The sequence below is a fragment of the Poeciliopsis prolifica genome, unplaced genomic scaffold (assembly GCF_027474105.1).
Source record: "Poeciliopsis prolifica strain line A6 unplaced genomic scaffold, Auburn_PproV2 SCAFFOLD049, whole genome shotgun sequence".
NCBI classification, from domain to species: Eukaryota; Metazoa; Chordata; class Actinopteri; order Cyprinodontiformes; family Poeciliidae; genus Poeciliopsis; species Poeciliopsis prolifica.
Window position 1 is genome coordinate 2,787,066 of NW_026562424.1, and position 22,125 is coordinate 2,809,190.

At 41.6% G+C, this 22,125-nt stretch overlaps 1 protein-coding gene across 6 annotated transcripts in view; it reads right to left on the reverse strand.

The window, feature by feature from the left end:
• Window positions 1-21,405, reverse strand: part of LOC129377853 (potassium voltage-gated channel subfamily C member 1-like) — a 61,258-nt gene extending 39,853 nt beyond the window's left edge. For all 6 annotated transcript variants that reach the window (XM_055058058.1, XM_055058055.1, XM_055058054.1 and 3 more), the window contains exons 1-2: window positions 21,018-21,405; window positions 10,089-10,792 (exon numbers count right to left, since the gene is read on the reverse strand). In XM_055058058.1, coding sequence (XP_054914033.1) covers window positions 10,089-10,709 — 621 coding nt within the window. In that variant the 5' untranslated portion in view covers window positions 10,710-10,792; window positions 21,018-21,405. The remainder of the gene's footprint in view (window positions 1-10,088; window positions 10,793-21,017) is intronic.
• Between the last annotated feature and the right edge of the window lie 720 nt (window positions 21,406-22,125).

A 22,125-nucleotide genomic window follows, 5' to 3' on the forward strand; every position in this document is an offset into this window, starting at 1 on the left:
ACTAATAACGTGAAACAAAGAAAAGAAATATGCAAAGCATTGGTTAAAACAAAAGTAGTTAACCAATTGTGCTAATGCTAGCGCTAACGTCTGTGGCTAATTACTTTAATTTTCACTCAAATTGAAACTTCGGATTTCCTGAGAGGTATTCTCTGGTGTATAGCGACTCTCTTTATGTGCAATGAGACTTTATTGACCCTTTTGCACGTGACGTCATTCTATCCAGAGCTCCGCCCACTCCACCATGACAGACCAAAACAACCAATCAGCTCCTTTAAAGCTAGTTTGACATCTGTAACCTAATATCGCTTCTATTTGTATGATTTTATTTTAGAAATGGCAATAGGATGCTTCCTGGACGGCTGCGTAAACCGATAAGGATGAAAACTTATTTTATTTTCTAAATTTTAGAGGAAAGTTTCTGCAGCGATGATAGCAGCTGTTAACCATATCGACTGTCAGCCTCGGTGTAATCGTGGATTTGTGGAGAAGGCTTTTTACAAGGTAAGAAGATTAATGTTCATATACTTTATAAGTAAGTTTGATTATAAAGATGTCATTGTATTATGGAGAAGTTGTGCCGAACTATTGGTAATCCTGGAAACAATGCTGTGCCGTCATGTAGCCTAGCATGTATGGAAAAAACTGGTTAGCATCTCGCCTTTTATATGTTTTCATGTTGCTCCGGTGTAAAGGCAGACGTTGTTTATGACGTAGCGATATAAATCATGTGGTGTGAATTCAGGGGAAGTCAGTAATTTGATCAACACGTCAGGAGGGAGCAGGTTCGGGTCGGTTTCTAAGCTAGCTGTTTACAGATTTTGTAAATCTAGGTGTGTTACGTTCACCGACAAATTAACTTGATTCCAACAACTAGAAGCCATGAATGAACTGTCAAAAACAACTGAGGAAAACAATTTCAGACGCTCTTCAATACTCCCGTCCCTCATTTCCGGTCTCCATCGTGGCGATTTGAATGATTTTGTGACGTAGCTGCAAAGGGTCAACTGGCTGTTCTGGAAGAAACGCATCCATGGTGAAATCAAGACGGTTCATTATCATGGTGCTGTTGCATTTGGACCAATATGTATTACAAATATTCTGCAGATTGCACCAAAACATCTTTTAAGGCCTTTGAACATTTTCAAACTCAGGTAGAGAAAATAAAGAAACATAAAGAACCAAATTAGCACAAAAAGTGTTTCAAAGTCTTGACTTGCAGTCATACATAATCCTTCACTTATCCAAACAAATCGAACTGTGACTCTGCATTCTGTAAAACCACGCTCCGGTTTCTTTCCCCTCAAGGCGGTTCTTGCTTATTCAACACAAAATCTCGTGTCCGTCCTTGTTATGAGACATCGAGCCTCTGTCCAGTTAAGTATGGCCAACAGAGAGTGCTCAGATTACAAAGCAGCAAACAGAGGCACAGCGACTTCCCAGGCTGCCAACACAACATGAGACGGACCGCGGAACAAAACTTTGTCAGGGAAAAATGAAACAGAACGAGGTATATTTACCAACAGCGGACACAGGAATGCCAAGTTGACAAAGCGCCACACCCCTGCTGCTCCAGGAAAACTATTCATCTTAATCAACTCTGAGCATCAAGGAAAACTGTTTCTGTTTTTTTTTTGGCAAGGCAGATTTGGCACTGGGCAAATGCCATCTATAGACGCATGATACAAGCACCAAGTCTCATCCTCTCAGCAGTAATGGAGGAACAGATTTGCCACCGGAGAATGAAATTAAGGCCTCCTTTTCCTTTCATTGCTATTTTCAGAGTCGGCCCACAGGGAGAGGAGCCGGAATGGAAGTGGGAAATGGGCCCTTCGGCAGGGTCGCGTTCGAATGGAAACAATGCGGATGCACTGCTAAAAGTCGAATTTCGATGCCGCGCATTTAAAGGGACACGTCTCTTCTTGTGGATTAATTAAAAATGTGTCAGACCTGTTTTAGGTTTTGATGCCTTTGGCTGCTTTTCGTCAATTTTAAACCAAAATACTTCAGTAATGGGAGAAAAGCTAAGTCAAAGTAAAAATTCATCCATCCAAAGTTACAAAGTATCAGATGCCATTTTTGCCAGAAGTGTGGAGATTTTTAAATGTGTTAAACTTAAAATGACTAAACCCATTCCAGACGACATAATGAGCTACAAATTTCATAAATACAAACAGAAAAATACTTTTAGCAGTGAAGCAAACAACCGATTACATTTATTTGGGTGATAAATGCAGAAGTCATGTAACTATTGGCACAAGCTTTTAATTTGAAAACTTTACACCCTATGTTTCCCATTTTGAAGAGTGACTAACAGATAGCATTATATTCAGACTCCAAGGGAAATGAAATGCCATGGATTACTCCAAATATTTAGAGACAAAGTAAAAAAAAAGACAAATGTTTACGAAAGAATATGGTAACACTTCATTTGCATAAGACTGACATCATAAATACGACATAACAACCTGCCATGAACATGAAGGAGTCTTCATGAATGCACATATGCATTAAAAGTGCATTGAATTGGTACATAATTACATTTTAATGCAAAGTTGCATTAAAACTTACATTAAAAGTAAATTAAAAGAGTAAACATTGCTTGAAAAGTGTAGTTATTTACCAAATGACTCTTCATAACATAACCATAACCCCATGAAGACTCCTTCATGTTTCTGTGTCTTGCTGACTGTGTTGTCAGTCTTATGCATTTCAACTAAAGTGTTTATTTATGTCATTTTATTCCGCCATGATTCTTGTTTTAATTAAAAACATGATTTATATTTGGGGGGGTTTTAAGTGATGGAGGTGAAATTTGGAACATTTCTGTGACTTCAGGTTTTCGTAACCTAATTTCTGGTTCTGGGAGGCATCGTGATCCGTTTAGTGTGACTCGAAACGCTGAATACAGTGGAAAAAGAACGGCGAACGATCGAGCCGCCGGGACACGACCTTCAGGGAGAACGTGGGTTCTGGACGCCGCGCCGCACCGCTCCATCAGAAACGAGGCACACGGTGTCCGGTTCTGGAAGGGCCAAACGGGTCGCCGTCTGTGGAACATGCTGAGCTACAGATGATGCTTTGTCAGCAGAAATCTACTCTGCCCTTCTGAAAGTGACCAAAACGGAGCTGAAGCTGCAGGATTAACGGGCAGCACCAGGACGGCCGGGTCCGGATCCTGTCATCGCCAAGGTGTGAAGGTGTGAAAATGCCAGTTTCTTACATTACACAGGAGCCGTTTTTTTATTAAAAATATAGTAAAACAAAATCGAAAAGTAGGAATTTCAGAAAAATGGACACAAAACAAAGACGTAAGTAGGGAACAAATCATTAAATTAAAATTTTTAGCAGCCTAACATGGTTGAGATGAAAACTGGTTGATTTTCAGGTTCGACTAAACTGAACTGGTGACCATAAACACAGAAATCCGATTTTCTGTCAACCAGTGAACGCACCAAAAACACTGAAAACTTTTACTTCTGGAAGAAGAAGACGAAAAGTGAGAAACTTTTTTGTTTCAGTCGATGTTTAAAATACAATCAGAGGAAACACAAAAGATGTATGATGATAATTAAAGGGAAACTATTTCCAACCTTACAGACCTTCAATAGCAAAGCACTGAACAGATGATCTGATCATTTAAAATGTCAACTTCTGATTCAGTTGGACTTTCTGTTGAAGTTGTTATGCATGTCGCCTCTGTTCCTAAAGCAACAAATTAATGACAGATCGAACAAAACGACTGAAAAGAAAAATATCAGCAGATTATTGCTCTAAAAAAATTTGGTCAGATTTTCATAATTTTTTATTTATATATAAGTTTTCCTATGCCTTTGCATATTTTGAAAATTTTTTTTTGTGTATCAGTCATTTTTTGATTATCCAAAGGCATCATCCTGAGCAGAGGCGACACCACCTCACAATATTTACTGAAATTAACAAAGATTTTGATAGAAATTTGTTGTGTGAATCTATGAAAACTATAAAAACAACCACGCAAAGCCTCCTAGAATGTTTCGTTTTTTTCTATTTCCTGTTGGGATGCTTCTGTATTCTCACTCAGAAGAACAGGGTAAAGCTGCAAAGCTAATTTTAATGAATGGGTTCACCGAAGCGCCTTTTGAGTAAAAGCCACCGCATGCATCTTTTTTCAAAAGCCTCGCATCAGTGAATATTTCCCCCTGAAACACTTTCTCTAAATGCCTATCTCCTCCTGCCACAAATAGACATCCGGCCGCACTCTAGACATTCTTGCTCCAGGTGAAAATATGTTCTTACATGATGTTAACTTCCCAGTTTGCATGAATAGGTTGGAAAAAGTGAAATCCTCTTTTAATACCTTTTTATAACTTTGCACAAAAACTAAAAAGTTTTACTGCCAAATTCTGATTCTCCCAAACTTTGGGAAATATTCACCCAAAAAATGGGTGGATAGTTTGGGGGGAAAAAATTGTTTTTGTGTTTTTCTTTTAAAAAAAGGGAACGAAAATAGAAACACTAAGAACTAAAGTAAAAAAGAAATTAAACACCATCTTTGGAAACCCAATCAAATGTACCTCAGGATTGTTTATTTTATCTGCATTTAACTTTGAATGAATGTCTCCTTTATTACTTGACATTATTTGTTAGAGTTTATTTGACTAATAATTTATGGTACCGAGAGCCTTACTGTTAAATATTGTTTTACTGATTGCAGGTTTTTGTCTTTTTGACTGAATAGCTGCTGCATTTTGGTGAATTTATTGCCAAATATATATATATATATATATTTTTTGTTGTTTTTACCAGATGACAATCATTTATACCTAAAGCGAAAAATTAACTGCCAATCCAGGCGATCGGCAAAGATCGGCCTCATGGGTGATCGGTATTAGAATCGGCAGCAAAAACCTGATCGGCGCATTCCTAGTGATTATTGATTTATTGCTTATTGTGTAACTGCGGTTTTCCAGTTGTGTGGTCAATAAAAACACAAAGAAATTTAACTGAGAGCAATGCGACAATGGTTCAAAAAGACTAAATAATGTCGATAAATGAACCAAGGTGAAGATCTACATGGATTCCTGTTTCCTCTGAAAGATGCAAACCCGCCGGGTTCAATCCGACGCAGCTGAGACGCCTCCGTTAAACAGCTGCTTTACTTTCTACAAGTCCAGAATGAGCCGCTCACATTCGGAGGCAAAAAGAGCAGATAGTCAATGAAACATCAATCGATTAGCAGGCAGAGGGGGGAAGATTGGATGGCTCAAACCTTTACCGATAATCGAAGATGCTACGAGAAGAGAAGGACCCCACCCCCACCACACAGCGCCTCTCCTCCTGTCTGTACCCCTCTCAGGCTCCTGCTTAAGTCCTTTTTCTCCCCTTCTCCATTTCCCGTTTCATGCCCCCTCCGCCTCTTTTTCCCTCTTCCTCCAGCTCACCCTCCCTCTCTCTCTCTCTCTCCTGTCTACTGCAGCAGAAAAGCCAGCACAAACACCAGCTTGTGTGTATATATGCTTCTACATGTGTGCAGTACTACGGTGAATTTTGCGCGTGAGCCTCACGCCATCATGAGCGGTGAAGGTGAAATTAGGAAGGAGGGAGTAAAACAAAAAAATGAAGCTAAACCCAAGGGTAAATCGCTCCGATCAGAACATTGATTACTTCTGCATTACATCACAATCATGCAATCACCCCCCCCCCCACCACACACACACACACACATAGAAATCATTTGAGTAAAGCCACCCCCATCTTTCTTTATGTTTGCTCTCAGCTCCTTCTTTCTCTCTCATCTGCCTTTGGTGCATTTCCACATCGGGATTTCTTTTTTTTTTCTGTCTGAATCACCTTGGTTTTTTTTTTTTTTTTGCTTTTACATTCAGTTTCCACCACAGAGAGAATAAAAAAGGTAGAATCTCTTCACATTGCGTGTCGGAGGAGCAGTGAGGACGAAGCCTGATTGGGGTCACTTCACTGTGTGACATACATGGAAGGACGCAGTGAAACGGGGCTAAATTCACCCAGAAACGGAACCAGTTCAGTCCAAATCAGTTCCACCCAACACCTGCTCTGCACTCCCCATAACCCCACAGCGCCGCCACAACGCCGCCACAACGCCAGGTCCTGCAGCCAACATGGAGCTGATGGAGTGACGTGAAGCAGATCAGATGTTTTCATGTTTAAGTCCAAACCAGGAAGCTGTTTTCATCCCATTAGACACTGGAGTAAAAACGCACCAATCCAACTTTTCCTGACTGAAACCGATTGCTGGGTCTCAAGATATTTTAGGGGTTTTTTTTATTCCAAGGACACGTTTATCCAAATTTGACTAACATGAAGCACAAGCTGAGTCCCATGCAAAGCGTCAAAATAGTTGGAATGTTTTTATGCATTTAGTAAATGAGACTTTCTTTCAGTATTTGACCTGATGATCATTGATAAAAACCAAAACAAACTGAGAATTAGTAGATCCCTATCTTTGAATGACTAATTTTTATTGCCACAGATGATGATATTAGATCACATGAGTTAAACTCAAGGCCCGTGGGCCAAATTTGGTCTGTCGTAGTTTTTTATGTGGCCCCCCGGGTCCTGGACTAAAGACTAAGTGTGGTTAAATATTGTGTAAATTCGTGCAAAATTAACAAATCCCTGCACTTTTTTGTGCTAATACATAATTGGGAGTTTATTGCAGATTTTTCTCAAAAATTGTTAAAAACTTTCTTACTTGTACTAAACAGCTGCCTCAGCCTTAATTAATGGCGGTTTATAGTCCAGGATCTATGCAGCAAGTAATAAGACGTCACATTTACCGTCAAAAATAAGAGCAAATATCGCAAATATTTCCAAATTAGTACCACAAAAATCACAAAAAGTATCACAAAGTCCTGGAGGGACTGAAAAGATTATCAATATTATTATTTCATTTTAAGAATTAATTGATGTTTTAACATTTTGTGATCAAGTTGTATCAATACATTCTGGCACAACCGGTCCTTTAAGAGCTTTCATGACCTTAATTTGGCCCAAAACGAAAATGAGTTTGACACCGCTGACTTAGAAGAAGTCAGACTTCACCTGGACTCAGACAGGAAGTGATTCTGGGATCGAGTTCTCACCACTTGCAGCTCTCCTTTACGACAATAAAAATAAGTAAAGTTACGAAAAGTAAGCCGAGCAATACTTTATTCTCGCAATTTAAGACTTTTGCGCTCGTGATTTAATTTTTTTTTATCATAAAAATCATGGTGTTGCTGGACGTGGTGAGGAATTGATCCCATCGGGGGTCAAACAGAATCACTTCCTGTCTGAGTCCAGGTCCAGACTGACGGATTGGGTGGTCCAACCCAGACAACAACAGCTCAATAGTTTCCACCATTTTGGCTGAGAACTGAAGTCATGTCTGCGTCGGATCCGCCAAGCGCAGATCCTTCTCCCAAAATGGGATTACAGATCCGGCATTAGGGCTGTTACTGGTATCCAGTTAAACCAAGGTTTTACAAAGTTGACCTTTCAAAATTATCAAAGCTTTCTTCAAACATTTTGAATACAATGCAAGCTCACCAACAAATATCGTTAAACTCTGTTACTTAATAAAGTTTTGTTTAAGCCTGTTAAACAAAGTAACATTTAAACATTACAGAAAGCATCGCCACAGCTGTAACACTCAATATTTTAGTATTTTTACAGCAGTGAAAGTATTTCCTGCTTTTATTTTCAAATTAAAGTGAATAGATTATGTTATGCACATTTGTTTTAAACAAATACAGAGACACTGATGTTTTTCCTGAATGTGCAGTTATGCTGAATTTGGAGTTTAGTTATTTTCATCTCATTTTAAATCAATAATTGCAGAAATCTGCTGCACTGACTTTACAGATTAAACTAAAGTAAAAGGAAAATAATTGAATGCAACAAGAGGGTGACTTGAAATATAAAAAACAGGAAGCAGCAGCTCTGATCAAACAGCTGGATTTGCCTGCAACAGAAAGCTGAGAATAAAAGAACCGGCGCAGATCAAAACCAGTCAGGGAGACTTCTCCACCTGTACGTCTGAAAACAAGAGCACTTAGGAGGGATTTCATCAGGAGTTTCCCTGAAAGCAGGAAATATTTCCCTAGTAAGTTGGGTATAATGGACAGAAAACCAGAGGAAAACCATGTATCATTCAGGAGAAAATGTTAAGGATAAAGTAAAAAAATCCATGAACATTTTTACCAACGATGCAACAATAACTTCATACAGGAAGTGTTTGAAAGATGATGCATCACATCCTTATATACAGCTCTGGGAAAAAATCTGGAAAGTCATCAGTTTCTATAATGTTACTTTTTATATTTATATAAATAAGCAAAATGTTCTTTTAATCTATGAACTACTGACAACGTGTGTCCGAAATTGAGTATTTATTTGCAGAAAATGAGAAATGGTCAAAACAATGCAAAGAAAACAAGTTCATAACCATTTAGAAACAACAGCACTAATGTTTCAACTCAGAAATCAGTATTTGGTGAAAAAACCAGGAGGTTTTTAATGGGCTTCAGTGCAGTGAACTCTTCATTTATTCCAGAGCTGTAAATGCATCAAACCTGTTCAACAAATGGGCTGGAACTATTCCACCAACTAAAAACATTTCACTTTAAATCATTATTTTTAACCACATTAGCAGCTATGTCAACTAGTTGTAGGCTACCAACCTCAAGTATCCCAAAGATGGATGAAGACCGCCTTCAGAAACACAAAATCTGACTCACTAAAAGCCAAAATGTATCATTTATTTATGCCTTTTAAAGGTGCTTGGCTTCATTTTGCTCCAAGACAAGCATTGAAAACTGGACTTTAATCAACCAACGTATTTTTCCAATTTAGTCTGGACAACAAAAACCAACTAAAGCGACGTCTTTGTGCATGGAAACGTCTTTTCACCTACTTTTCATCCATAGGACTCGTGAGGCGTCCTTATGTACAAACACATTTCAAAAACCAATATGAAGATGTTATCTGGTACTTTTTGGCTTTATCTTTACACCAATAGACAGCTACAAGTCAACTACATTCCCATTCACATTTTGATCATATTTAGGAATCACAACCAGCTGCAAATGACTAAATACTTATCATCCTGTTGAAAGCCTCATAGCAGCCTGTTTTAAAAGCTGAAACACCAAATATATCTGAATGTGCATTAATACACACGGTGGAAACCATCTTATGGTCTTCCCTTCTTCAGCCAATCGGCAACAAAGGAAATGAAAACCGCTGTGCGTGTTACTGTTTCACCGAAATATTTCAACTTCCAAAGCTGAATTTTCTTGAATATTTCTGACTTGCTCTACAGGAAACAAATGGGAATAACAGAATTGGTTAAAAGTGAACGGCGATGAGGCGAAGCTCCATGTCAGCGTTGTTGGTGTTTTAGCTACATTTAAGCTTCAGCCCATACAAATAAATGTGATTTATTTTTACGTTTAGACCACATTTATGCATCTTCATGGTGAATGTTTCAGTTTGAAGTCAACAGATGTCTTCATGCTGACTTTGTCTTTTCAGGCACATTTCACTTTTAGCTTCACTTCTACATAATTTGATTTATTGAGAGATACTTTCAGACATTAATAAACATTTTTATGAAGAGTTATTTAAATATTTCATTCAATTTTGTTTCTGTATCAGTGGAAGTACTGTCACTGGTTCCCTTCAGGCGCTTTTAGACATCAGTTAACGTCATTAAAATCTTCTCCAAACCGCATTTCTGCACTAAATACATATTCATAAGTTCTGCTTTGAGTCTTTGGACATCCTTCTGCGGTTTACTTGCAGGAGGATTACAGACACTATAAGGCTGACAAACCATTTTCCATTTTTTCCTCAAGTTATCAGCATTAATAATTCAGCATCAGTAAGTCAATACAGGCAACCGCCACTTAATCCTGTCAGATTACATGCAAACCGTTAGTGACCTGTAGTTAATATCGACGGCTTGTTTTTCGCACTAATTAGGCTGAATGGAAGATTTTTTTCACAAAAACCAAAGTTTCCACGCGAATTCTTGGAAACATGCAACAGCCGTGCAGAGGACCGAGCCGGAGACCCGCGGGACTCACCCGGGCGTATTTGGAGGAGTACGGGTCCTCGAACAGAGCCCATATCCTGGGCTGCCAGGTCTTCCACCAGCCCGCCCTGCGCGCGTCCTCCTGCAGGCACAGCCTCCTCAGGTCCCCGTCCGCGCCGCCCAGAGCCGGGTCGTCGTCCGGCGCCTCCGGCTCCGGCGTCTCGAAGCTGTCCAGCGCCTCCTCCGCGTCCCGGTGCTGCCGGTAGTTCATCCAGCAGCACGCCTCCACGTCCGTCTCGTCGATGCCCCAGAAGGCCAGCTCCTCCTCGAACAGCGGGCCGCACACATCGTTGGGACAGTGCAACTTCCCGGTGCGGTAGTAGTTGAGGATGAAGGAGAAGACGGACGGGTGGCGGTCGAAGAAGAACTCGTCCAATTTGGGGTCGTAGTCGAAGTTGCTGAAGGCGTCCGGCTCGGTGAGCCACGACAGGCGGGTCCCGGGCAGCGTCTTCAGGGTGCTCCGGTACGTCTCATGCCGCACCCCCCCGCAGTTTATCACGATTTTCTCGCTTTCCGACGGACAAGTCATGTCTGCGCTGTAACATGCTTTGTTGGACGACTTGTTCCCACCCTTGCGCCCTTTGAAAGAGGATACACACACCGAACTGAGCATAGAGCACCGGGTGGGGGGGAGGAGGGAGAGGATGCGAGAACCCGAAGGGAGGAGGAGGAGGAGGGAGGAGGAGTCTGAGGAGTCTGCGGGAGAGAAAAAGGGCAGAAAAATGTTTTTTAGCGACGAGAAGGGGGAGAAATGTATAGATCTGGATTATAAACATGATTGGGATTACACAGCAACAGCAGCAGGTTTCACATGGATTCACATGATGATGAGCTGGAGGGAGAACAGGGGGGGTGGGAGTTGCGGGGGGGGGGGGGGTGCAGAGGGGCGCAAAGTAGTTTGCAGCACCGAGCATCGTGGAAAAGGGAGAAAGCAGGAAAGCAGGTGGCGTGAGTCAGAATCCGCATGGCTGCTTGTTGACACCACAGAGATGATGAGATCTGATTCCTCCAACTGTCACTTCAGTCCTCCATATCCAGCATCTCGATTCTAACCGCAGCTCAGGCGGGGGGCAGTGTTCCTACCGGGCCACCGTAGATAAGAGCTTCAATATTTTAAAAACAGAAAAAGAGGGGGACCGGGGATCTGCTCCCCACCTTCCTCCACAATACCTCTGTGACGTGTTGCTGCAGAGCTCTGTGTGTGTGTGTGTGTGTGTGTGTGTGTGTGTGTGTGTGTGTGTGTGTGTGTGTGTGTGTGTGTGTGTGTGTGTGTGTGTGTGTGTGTGTGTGTTAATTGCCTCCCGAGAGAGTGTGGTGTCCGTACTAATGTTAGATCTCCTCAATCAGCCTGTGCTGCTCTACACAAACTGCTGCAGCCCCCTCCGACCGCACCGAGATCCAGGCGATGCACAATTATTCCACTTTTCCCATGCACTGCACTGCACTGCACTGCACTGAGCCATGTGTGCGTGAGAGAGAGAGAGGGGGGGGGGGAGCTGAAAGAGGAAGAGAGGAAGGTGAGAAAAGAAGAGGATGAGGCTGAAAATCAGATTTTTGAGCTGGGAGAAAAGAGAAAGTGAATGCAGCAGATTGAGAGGGCAGCTCGTGTAACATTGCCTCTTGTGTAGTAATGGAGGAGAAAAAGAGGAGGGGGTGAGGAGGAGGAAGAGGGGTGAGCAGGAGGAAGAGCACTAAAAGGAGAGTGCACTATAAAAGTGAATGAATTCTGCTGCAGTAAAAAGCAGGAGTTATTTGCTCTCTCCCTCCCTCTGTCTGTCTCTCTCCCTCTCTCTGTTCTCCCACTGTGGGTCAGGTTGTTCGCCTGTGTGCTGCCTCGCAATCCGGAGGGGCTTCAGAAAAGACACGCGTTCCCAGCAGGAAGAAAAGAAAAGAAAAAGCCCACTGTGTTTATGTTGTTAACCTTTTTTTTCCTATTCAGAGAAATGCACCACTCTCCTCCTCCTCCTCCTCCTCCTCCTCCTCTTCCTCTCCTGTGAGTCCTCCCTCCACCCTTCCCTCTCTCTACCTCACTTTCTCTTCCTCTTTCACTCTTGTATTTCGCATAAAGGAGTCACATTTCACTGAAGAAGAGGAATCAAGACTTCACCTCTTCCTTCTTTTTTAACAGCCCTTTTCCCTTCACATACTCTCTCTTCCTCTCTTTCTCTCTCTTTGCTGTCATCTTTTCTCCTTCCATCTCTGCCTCACACTTGGATTCAGTCCATTTCCTTCTGTCTGCTTCCCAAACTTATTTTACTTTTCTCTCACAGTTATTTACTTTTTGTTTTGCATCTGAAGAAACAGATTTTTTTTTACGTTTCAAGACTTTTCCTTTTCTCCCAAACCAGAGGAAAGATTCAGTTTTCCAACCCAAAGGTAAGAACGACTGAAAGCGAGCGTTCTGCATGAGTCGACAATCAAAGAAAGAAAAGTTATTTCTCAGAGGAAGAAGTGAGAAAAGTTGAATAAGTCCGTTTCTCTCGCCTGTTCTTGCTTTGCACTGCAAAGTTTGAGTTGTTCTGCATTTTTATGCCAAACTCCTGTAGTTTGCATGCAGACACATTGAAACAGAGCCAACATTTCAAATTAAAATGCCAATATCTCTCAGTCAAACTGTGCTCTGCTCCTGGTCCAGAGGGGGTTTGTTGTGCTGCCGGGCCGGATCCCGGTCCAGCACCACGGACAGCTCCACGCTGCTGCATTCAACTTTTCTGCTGCAGCTTCTGGAAAAAGTTTCATCGTTTTAGCAACTTTTCTTGAAGAAAACAACTTCAGTTTCAGTTCAACTTTACAGCTTTGCAGTCCAGCTCGCACTTTACAGCTGCAGATGCAGCTTTATTGGGCGAACTGCTGAATATTTTATGCACGGTCAGCCACAAGTCTGTAACTGCGGTTCTGTCTGTTTGTTCCTTCATGTTGAGGCAAGAGGAGCTCATTGATTTCTATCAGAATTCATCCTGGACAGAAGTTTTTTGTTGACTTTAAAAGAAGAGAATTACTTTTATTTACATGGGATGTGGCTGATTTTAAGGAGGAACAAAGAAAAAACCCAGAAAAGTCCAGAAAGGGAGGCTTAAAAACAAGAAAAGGAAAGAATATTCTCACAGGAATATTTGAGAAATGAAGGTTGGGACAATCCCCCCTCCACCTTCTCCACCCTGCAGCACCAACACTTTCTCTCTCCTGTATCATTTCCTGTGTTGGCCACTGTGTCCTGCGCCACCACACACACACACACACACACAGCGAGCAGGAGGAGGAGTGCACACATGTTCACCTGGCTACAAAGAAACGACAAAACGACATACATGTGTGTAACAAAAAAAGACTATTTGAGTAGAGGGGATCATTTCTGCAGCACGGTGCGCCGCACAGACGCTAATATATATTAGCAGAAACACTGCAGCAAGAAGAAGAGGAGGGAGGGAGATTATGGGATGCATTGACTGTGAGGTAGCAGCAGTATCCAGGGGGAAGGAGGGAGGAATTTGGAGGAGTGCTGACTATGCGGAACAGAAACGGCAGTTGGCAGAAAACGTGCAAAACCTTCAGGAGTGGCGGGGTGGAGGGAGAGCAGAGAACAGATAGCTGGAGCAGAGGAAGGGAAGAAATACAGAACAGAACCTGGGAGACGGAGCTGCTGCTGAGCTGGATGTTAGAGGAAAAAACAGCGATGTGTGTGTGATGTGTGTGTGTTTCTGCAGACATTTCTCCCTCCACACGCCACTGTACCTCATCAAAGGATGTAACCACAAGGCTTCACGCTGTTCCGTCCTTATCACCTCCCTCCCTCCCTCTCTCCCCTTCTCTCCTCTCTAGCGCTCATCCCCCAGTGTCGAGGAGACCCCCGCAGGAGAAACCAGAGCACTGCAGCGAGAGCCAAAGCACTGCGGTCACCCCCCCTTCCAGTGCAGTGCCACCCCACCTCCCCACCCTCTGCACCTCCCCACCCTCTGCACCTCCCCACCCTCTGCACCTCTCAGTGTAAATCTGACCGTGTCTGTGTGTGTGTGTTATGGGCAAGTCATGGTAGGAACACACTAAATAAAGAAGGATTGAGTGATTATGTGGAAGAAAGGCAACTAAAGTCAACCAAAAATACCGATAGCCAGAGGTCAAATCAGGTATGGAGTCATTACAGAATATTCCTGTAAGAATCTTTAAATATGGAAACAAGCAGAAAGGTTGTTTTCATATTTAGCCACTTGAATTTTAGGATGTCGGCCATTTTAAAAGCCCTTTTAAACCAATTATTGTCATGAAATGTTTCCCATTTTCACAACTTGGATGAACTTTATGTCGCATCACATGTTTTCTGCTTCGGTCGTCGTATTCATGCAACTTTAAAATGATCAAATGAACCAAAATCTGAATCTGAGGACTTTGCTGTTTGTGAGTCTCACATCAGTCCTGAACTGGAGCAAAAACTGGCACAGACTGGGAGTCAGTTAATGGTTAGCATTAGCTTTCATTATTTCTTTTTTTTTTGCGTAGTAGTTTAGGGTTAGCTTTTGTTCATTTGTGTTCAGCATTAGCTTCTGCTAGCATTAGTATGCATTTAGCACTTTAGCATTAGCTTCTGCTAATATTTTAACATTTTTTAGGTGTAACATTAGCTTTTGCTAACATTGATATGCTTTTAGCAGTTTAGCATTAGGGTCTGCTAATATTTCTGTTTGTTTACTGGTTTAGCATTAGCATAGCTAAGATTCTTACTTGTTGAATTAGTGAAGCTAACTTTTTTGTTAGCTATGCCCGCTACTGGCGATAACTGCTGCCAATTTTAGTGCTAACTTATACTCTTCATTATAACCATGAAGGCCATTTTGAAAAATGTTCAACGTATGTAGGTTATGATTCGACACCAAATACATTCATCTGATTGGCAATTTAATGCAAAAAAATCAGCTTTTGCATAACAACCCTGGTGGCCATCTAGAACAAACAAAAATGATATACACTGGTCCAAATATGTATGATTTGAAACTAAAAGTATTCATCTAGAATTAAATATTGGCAAATTTAATGAAAAAGTAAATCTTTAAATCTTCCCTGACAGCCAGGGAATTTTTCGTGGCTAACATTTTAAAAAAGAAGAAAAGTGAGAACATCTGGGCCACATTAGGTTCTTAGATCCACCTGTGACAGGTTTTTGCTGAGACATTCAGTTATTTGCTGCAGTTCAGGAGGAAGCACCTCTTTTACCCACGGCTGCTTCTCTACTCAGCAACATCACGGTGGAGCTCTTCAGGGCTGACCAATCCACACAGGCTGCAGCCGCCGCCCCCCTCTGGGGTCTTCTGTGTGCATGTCGGTCGCTCACCCCTTCCCAACTGCTGCTGCTCCCTTTTTTTCTATCAAAAACCAAACTCAAGCACTCCTGCTTTGCTTCCTGTAGCTGCCTGGGGATTATTAATACATAAAGCTCTCATCAGCAATGGAGTCTGCAGCAGGAGACTCTGCCAGTCTCAAATCTTTCCTGCCCTGCATGAGGAAGTTTTTCCCTAACAGATGCAAAGTCAGGTTGAGATGTTGGAATGAAACATGAGAAGTGGTAGAAGAAGGTGTTTTGGTGAAGGAAAGGTCAAATTAATCCCTGAAAGTGGCGCTGAAATAAGGGGGACAAGATACAGTGTCATGTCGAGAAGGAGCTCTATTTTTAGACCCCGGGTAAATCTGAGCTAAAATCCCTCGGTGTTCAACTTCAAAACCAGCTTCTTGGAGAATTTGTGCTCAGAGCGGATAGCTTTAATCCTCTCCCTTCACCTCCCAGCTCCTCTCTCAGTCATTTAAACCTGCCGGCTCCTAATTAATGACTCTATCCTGTCGGTGTGATTAGGCCCGTTATGATCTGGCAGCGCAGCGATGCGACGCGCCGGCCGGCCCAGACAGAGGAACGGCACACAGGATGGAGTATTACTACGCTCAATCCTGACCTGTGACCTGGAAGACAATTAGATACTAAAGAGAGAAGTTGGAGATTAGATGCTAAAGAGGTGAGAAAGAGGAGGGAGAGTCTGCATATCTGGACGGAGTTGGAAGGGTAGACGCAATTCATATTTTATTTGCTTAATTCAGTGCAGTTTCGTCTTATGTCTTACTTTAAAAAAAAGTAAAACAAGTATCTTGTTTTACTTTTTATATGTTTATGTTTTTATTCTATCTACTACTGACAACATGTCTCTGAAATTCAAATCAAAAATGCTTTCAGACTGCAAATGGTGTTTATATTCATTTAGAAACAACAATACTAATGCTTTAACCCGGGAAGAGTTCACAAATCAATATTTGGTGCAATAACCACCAGGTTTTCCATTTGGTTCAGTGCAGCTGCCTCTTCATTTTTACAGAGCTGTGATTTAAGTCCAGTTTATTATGCCAGTTTGGACCGAGTTCCTCCTGAGCAAGCACATCTGAGATAACTTGAATTTAAATGGATGTTTTTATTCCTTTTTTTTATCTACTTCTGGATGGATTTTTGTAGCGAGTGAAGAAAGCTGTAACAGCTATCCTTCACCACCAGGAGGCAGCAGTGTTTACATTAAAATGAAAGAGGATTTTGAGCATGGCTAAAGCGGCGTTAGGTTACGATTCAGTTGCCACTAATTTTTTATTAACTTTATCAGTTTGCATTTGATTTAGAAGGACAGATGTGGATTAATTTAGGGAATGTAGTTTTGGTTTTGAGGACAGAAGTTATCCTTTCCACACATTTACACCACAAACAATTTTTTAAAAATAAATCTTTGAAAAAAAAAATCTTTGCAAAGCTTTATCACTGAAAGCTGTATGCATGCGCAGAAAATCTCTGTTTTGCCAAAACAGATTAAATCCAGGTTAAAGATAGCTGCTAGCATGTGAACTTTATTTCATAAACCTTTTAACTGTCTGAGCTGCTGCAGAGGACAGATATTAACACAGAATTAATTAAAGTAAATATAAAGGTTGGAAGTAAAGCGACACCAATGATTCTCCTCTGGCGACTGAGAATGTAACGCATACAAACTGTAACACAACTGTTGGTAGTCCTCTGTCAATCACCCAAAACACACAATGGTTACAGAAACAACTCAAAACTGACAGACGTAATATTGAATATATTGGAGAATTGTGAGGCGCAAAACTCTCAAATATATGGATAAACAAAACAAACCACAGAGACGAGTTCTTACCGCCAGCCACGACGGGTCGGGAGATTTATTAACACGCCTCCCACGGATGCATCATACAAAGCATTGTTTCTCAAATCTCAAAGTTCTCAAAAGCAAAAATCTCCACGTTCTTTGTGTACAGGCGTTTTTATAGCTTCCAATGACGTCAAGGGTTTGAGAGAAGTTTTGACCAATCCAAATATCTCTGTTGGTTTGCGTCAAGATACTTGGCTGCCATTGACTGAGTGTGTGTTGGAGTTTCCCCGAAATACTAATGACCTCTTGATCTGAACATCTGCTCCACACCAGAACTGCAAAACAAGTCAATTAATAACAATTGTTGTTCTTATCTATCTAAACAGCTTACTTTCCGACCCGTTTTTTGGTACAACTTTTGTGCTTTTCCAGGTCAAATCAACCCTACTGGCGCCGGGAATCTTTTCTGCAAAAACAACTCCATAAAAAGTATTTCTGCGCTAACAAATAAAATTAACTGACAATTAAGCAACAAAAACCAGACATTGCTTTTGAAATGTGGTTCAACTGAATCATAAGAAAATAAATAAAGGAAGAACTATAGTGCCTCGAGAAAAGAATAGCCAGAATGCCTGAGGTGCAAAAGTTATAAAAATAATTTTCATTACCCAGAAAGGTTGAGCAATAAAATTATTCTGGTCAAATCATTTTGACCAGAATAATTCTGTTAGTGATGCCTGATTTTCATTGACTAGATTTTGGTAAATTTTTATTTATTATTCCCTTTGTTACCTTTCTGGTCATTAACAGAGGAACAAATTATTTCGTCCACTTCTAATGCTAGAAGTTAAAAGGCAAAGCATTATATTATAAATTATGTGAATAATTTTAAATGATTTTATGCTGTTTTACATTCTCTGAATAAAACTCTAGGAATTTCTTTCTCTGTTTAGGAAGATAATTGGTGTTACACTGCCTCCAACCTTTGTTTCCTGTTTCTGGATCAGCCGCAGACTCCAGAGTCTGAAACTCGTTCCAGCTTATGACTAAAGTTTCATTCTGTCCAGATTTATTTCCAGTTTATTTTAGTTAAAGTAGTTTGAGTTTAAGTAGGGGTCAGAGGTCATGTTTGGCATTAATTCAGGCCTAAAAACAGGCAGACGATGACGTAACATTTCGCGAAACACTGTTTGCTGAGACGTTTTTGAGAGAAAAGTTGCTATAAAACAGCAAAAGTTTGCTTTAGTTTTGGTCCCTCGTTGGATCAGCGATAAGCTTTCGCCTCTGAGACTGAAGCTAATGGTTTCAGACCCAACAGAGTTGGAGATGTTAACTTTTTAAAGCCTTTTAACAAAATCTGCCTTCATAAAACCTTTAATAAGTGTTTAAAGGAGCAGCTGAGGGGCGGCTGTGGTGCGGCGGTAAAGCGGCCGGGCCATAAATAAACACTCAACTCACCGGGGTTCGATTCCTGACCCTTTGACCTTTGCTTTTCTCTCTCTGCCCTCTTCCTGTCTGATCTACTGCAAAAAAAAGGCCAGTAGATCTGATAATAACTTCAGTCCGTTACTGAAGTTGTTATCAGTAATAACTCCTTTATCTGTAGGAAACAGTTTGTAGGAAAAAGTGAGTAAATCCTCAGAGTGGGAAAGTTTATCAGTCAGACTGGAGTTTATGTTTTTACAGATTTCAGCCATTTCAAGCAACTCAAATGGAGGAAGTTTGACGCGGAGTAAAGTTTGGGATTGTTGTCTGTAACTCCTGGTAGCTCAGATCAGGTCTGGATGAAATAACAGCAGCAAGTCTTTGTTCTGAAGGGCAGATAAATGACAGAAAACCAGCTGAAGCTTTTATAAATAAACATAATAAACACTTTTTCATGCTATAATTTCATTAGAGAATGATACTAAAATCAACAGCAGCATTTTTTTAGATGTAGTTTTCTTGGCATAAGGTTGGAAACTCCATGTTTGACATCATTTTCCTGGATTATCAATGTGCCATAAAAAGAAACTTTGAATTTTTCTGGGTTTTTTTTCTTTATTTTTAACCCTACAAAATAAACAAAATGTTGCTTGTGTATATAAATATCAAGAAGTTCAAATGATACCCGACTCCAACGTCTCTCTGCCTGGATCTCTAACTGTGTGAAAAGAGGGAGTGGCAAAAGCAAATGAGGCTGATTAGCAGCGCTTGCTAACAGCTGGAGGTCTAATCCAGGACAAATTACAGTGGAATATAATCTCTGCTGCCTGGAAACTGAGCTGTTAGCATGTTAGGATAGTCATAAGCACACTGCAGCACTGACTGCTACTGGAGTTTCTTCCTGCCCACAGCACCACCTTCCACTGTGATCCAAAAAAACTGGGATTATATGAGTTAGCTCAGCATTTAATCTGGTTAAACAAAGTATAGAAAATATACTTTATAAGTTGCGTCGCTCTGAGGATTTTCTAACCGACCGTCTGTTTACTTTAAGGAAACTATTGATGATAACTTCACAGAATCTCACTGTAAAAACCAGAGTAAATCCTTTCTGAGCGCAGAGAAGCTAAGAAGAGGAAAAATGGGAGCAAAGTGGATATTAGAGGAGCTGGATTTTCTCCAGCAGGTCATCAGGACACATGCGGTGAAGTTTCCAGCTCTGAAGGCCACAGATGAGAGAGAAAGCATGAGAGGCAGGGAGAGATGAAGGGTCCGAGGAAAACAGATCCGTAACTCAATCACAGCTTCCAAAATAGATTCAAACAGCAGCGAATCATTTTACGAGCCGCTCTGACTTGCTCCACCAGAATCCCACAAGGAGAGGGGATTCTTTTTTCCCTCTTCTTTGCAAAAAATCAAAAAGGGGCGTTTCTGGGTTACCCTGGGCCTAAAAATAGCAGCAGCAGTCGATTCATAATGCAGGACCGAGAGCAGGGCTGGGGAAGGTGGCGGAGGGAGAGCAAATGGAGGAACAGAGGAGGAGAGGACAGGAGAAGAGAGGAGCGCCGGAGCCAGCTGTTACGAAACCAGAGGCTCTGTGTGTGAAATGCAAAGGAATGCAGATGGAGGAAGCTGTCAGCGAACGCCGGGATGAGGCCGCGGAGAGAGGAGGGAGAAAAAGTCTAGACGCTCAGCATCCCGCCTCCATCTCTTCTAGACTTCCTGGATGAGATCTCAGAGACACCATGTCCTTCCTGTTCAGCCTCTGCATCTCCTCCTCCATATCAGACCTCCATTTCAGGCCTCCACACACACACACACACACACACACACAGAGCGAGAGAGAAAACTGACATGCAAAGAGAAGAACAGATGCATTCCTGCTAAAAGCACAAAGCAACACACACATACACACACACACACTCTCTCTCTCTCTCTCACACACACACACACACAGCAACAGGGGAACTCGTGCAGGCAGAATGATGCAGGAGGGAGTGCATGCATGCACCCAGAGTCATGAAACTGCTCCGATCTGCTGGAGGAGACGGGAAACACCCAACATTTCAACCCCCGGCCTCCTTCTAGTCACACAGCATCAAACTATTTATCATTTCATTTTCATTTTGTCTGCAGTTTCAACAAGGTTGTAGTTCTCGGTTCCCTGCTAAGTGCTTTGAGTCAGATGTAGATCAGAACACGATTTGATTTCTGGCCGGTGTTGCAGACTTGTTGAATGCTGCTGAACGGATGCAGTTCTGTTTGATTATTATTTAATTTTCCAGGCTGGGAGAATATATATGAAATCACCGATATATGAAATATAGAAACACACACACACACACACGCTGTCACGGTTTAATACTCACTCGCGTTTGGCTCAGGTTCGGCTGTTGTGCGCGCGCGCACACGCACGTGAAGCTTTACGGAAAAAGATCAATCAAAGCGCAGATTTCTCTGCTTGATGCTCTCAGTCCAGCTCCTCATCCAGCTGATCGCTTTTCTTCTGCTTCTTCTTCCACATCAGAAGCGAATCGCGCGCATCTGTTGCTGGAAGCCGCGTTATTATTGCCGGATGTCACTTAAAGCGCGTTATGGTCATGATGATGAAATGAAGCAGAAGTCCCCGCTTATTTGTGCTGTTTTCTGTCTCTCCCACCTTTTTGTTATTGCCAAAAAAGAAAAAACAGAAGTGCCAGTCTTTGTTGTTCTCTCTCTCTCTCTCTCTCTCTGTCTCTCTGGGTGTAGCTCTTCCTCTTCCTCCTCCTCTTCCAAATGTTTGAGTGGAGATGCAGCCTGTAGACTCCTCTCCTCCTCTCCTCTCCTTCTCTCCTCTCTCTCTCCTCTCTGTTCCTCTGGAGGAGCGTCACCTCCTGCACTATTTTTTTCCTCAGACGGTTCATGTGGGCGGATTAGAGAGCAAGACACAGAGGGCGGGAGGCCCCGGTGAATGGAGAGACTAATGCTTTTCCCATATTCCTCCTGAACTTCATGAATGCAGCGGAACTGAAAAAGGAGAAGATTGAAGTGATTCACTGGTTTTGTTTGGTTTGTTTTTGATGTCAAAGCCAAGAAACTGTAGATGGATGGATGGATGGATGGATGGATGGATGGATGGATGGATGGATGGATGGATGGATGGATGGATGGATGGATGGATGGATGGATGGATGGATGGATGGATGCACTAACAGGTTCCTGGCTTTGACATCATCAGTCACGTGGTCTGAGAGGAGCAGGTGATTCACTTTAACAGTGAAACGCCATCAGGCAGATGAATAAATAAATAAAAACACTGAAATTGGCTTTTATTTTAACATCATTTATTTATTGGACATGACAAAAATTAAACAAGAAAAACAAAACTATTATGTCCACTGGCTTGATTTTACATTATTTGTTCAAAAATATTATATATAATATAAAATATATTAATAGAATAGCAAAAAGTTCTTGTCAAAATTCCATATTTTATAG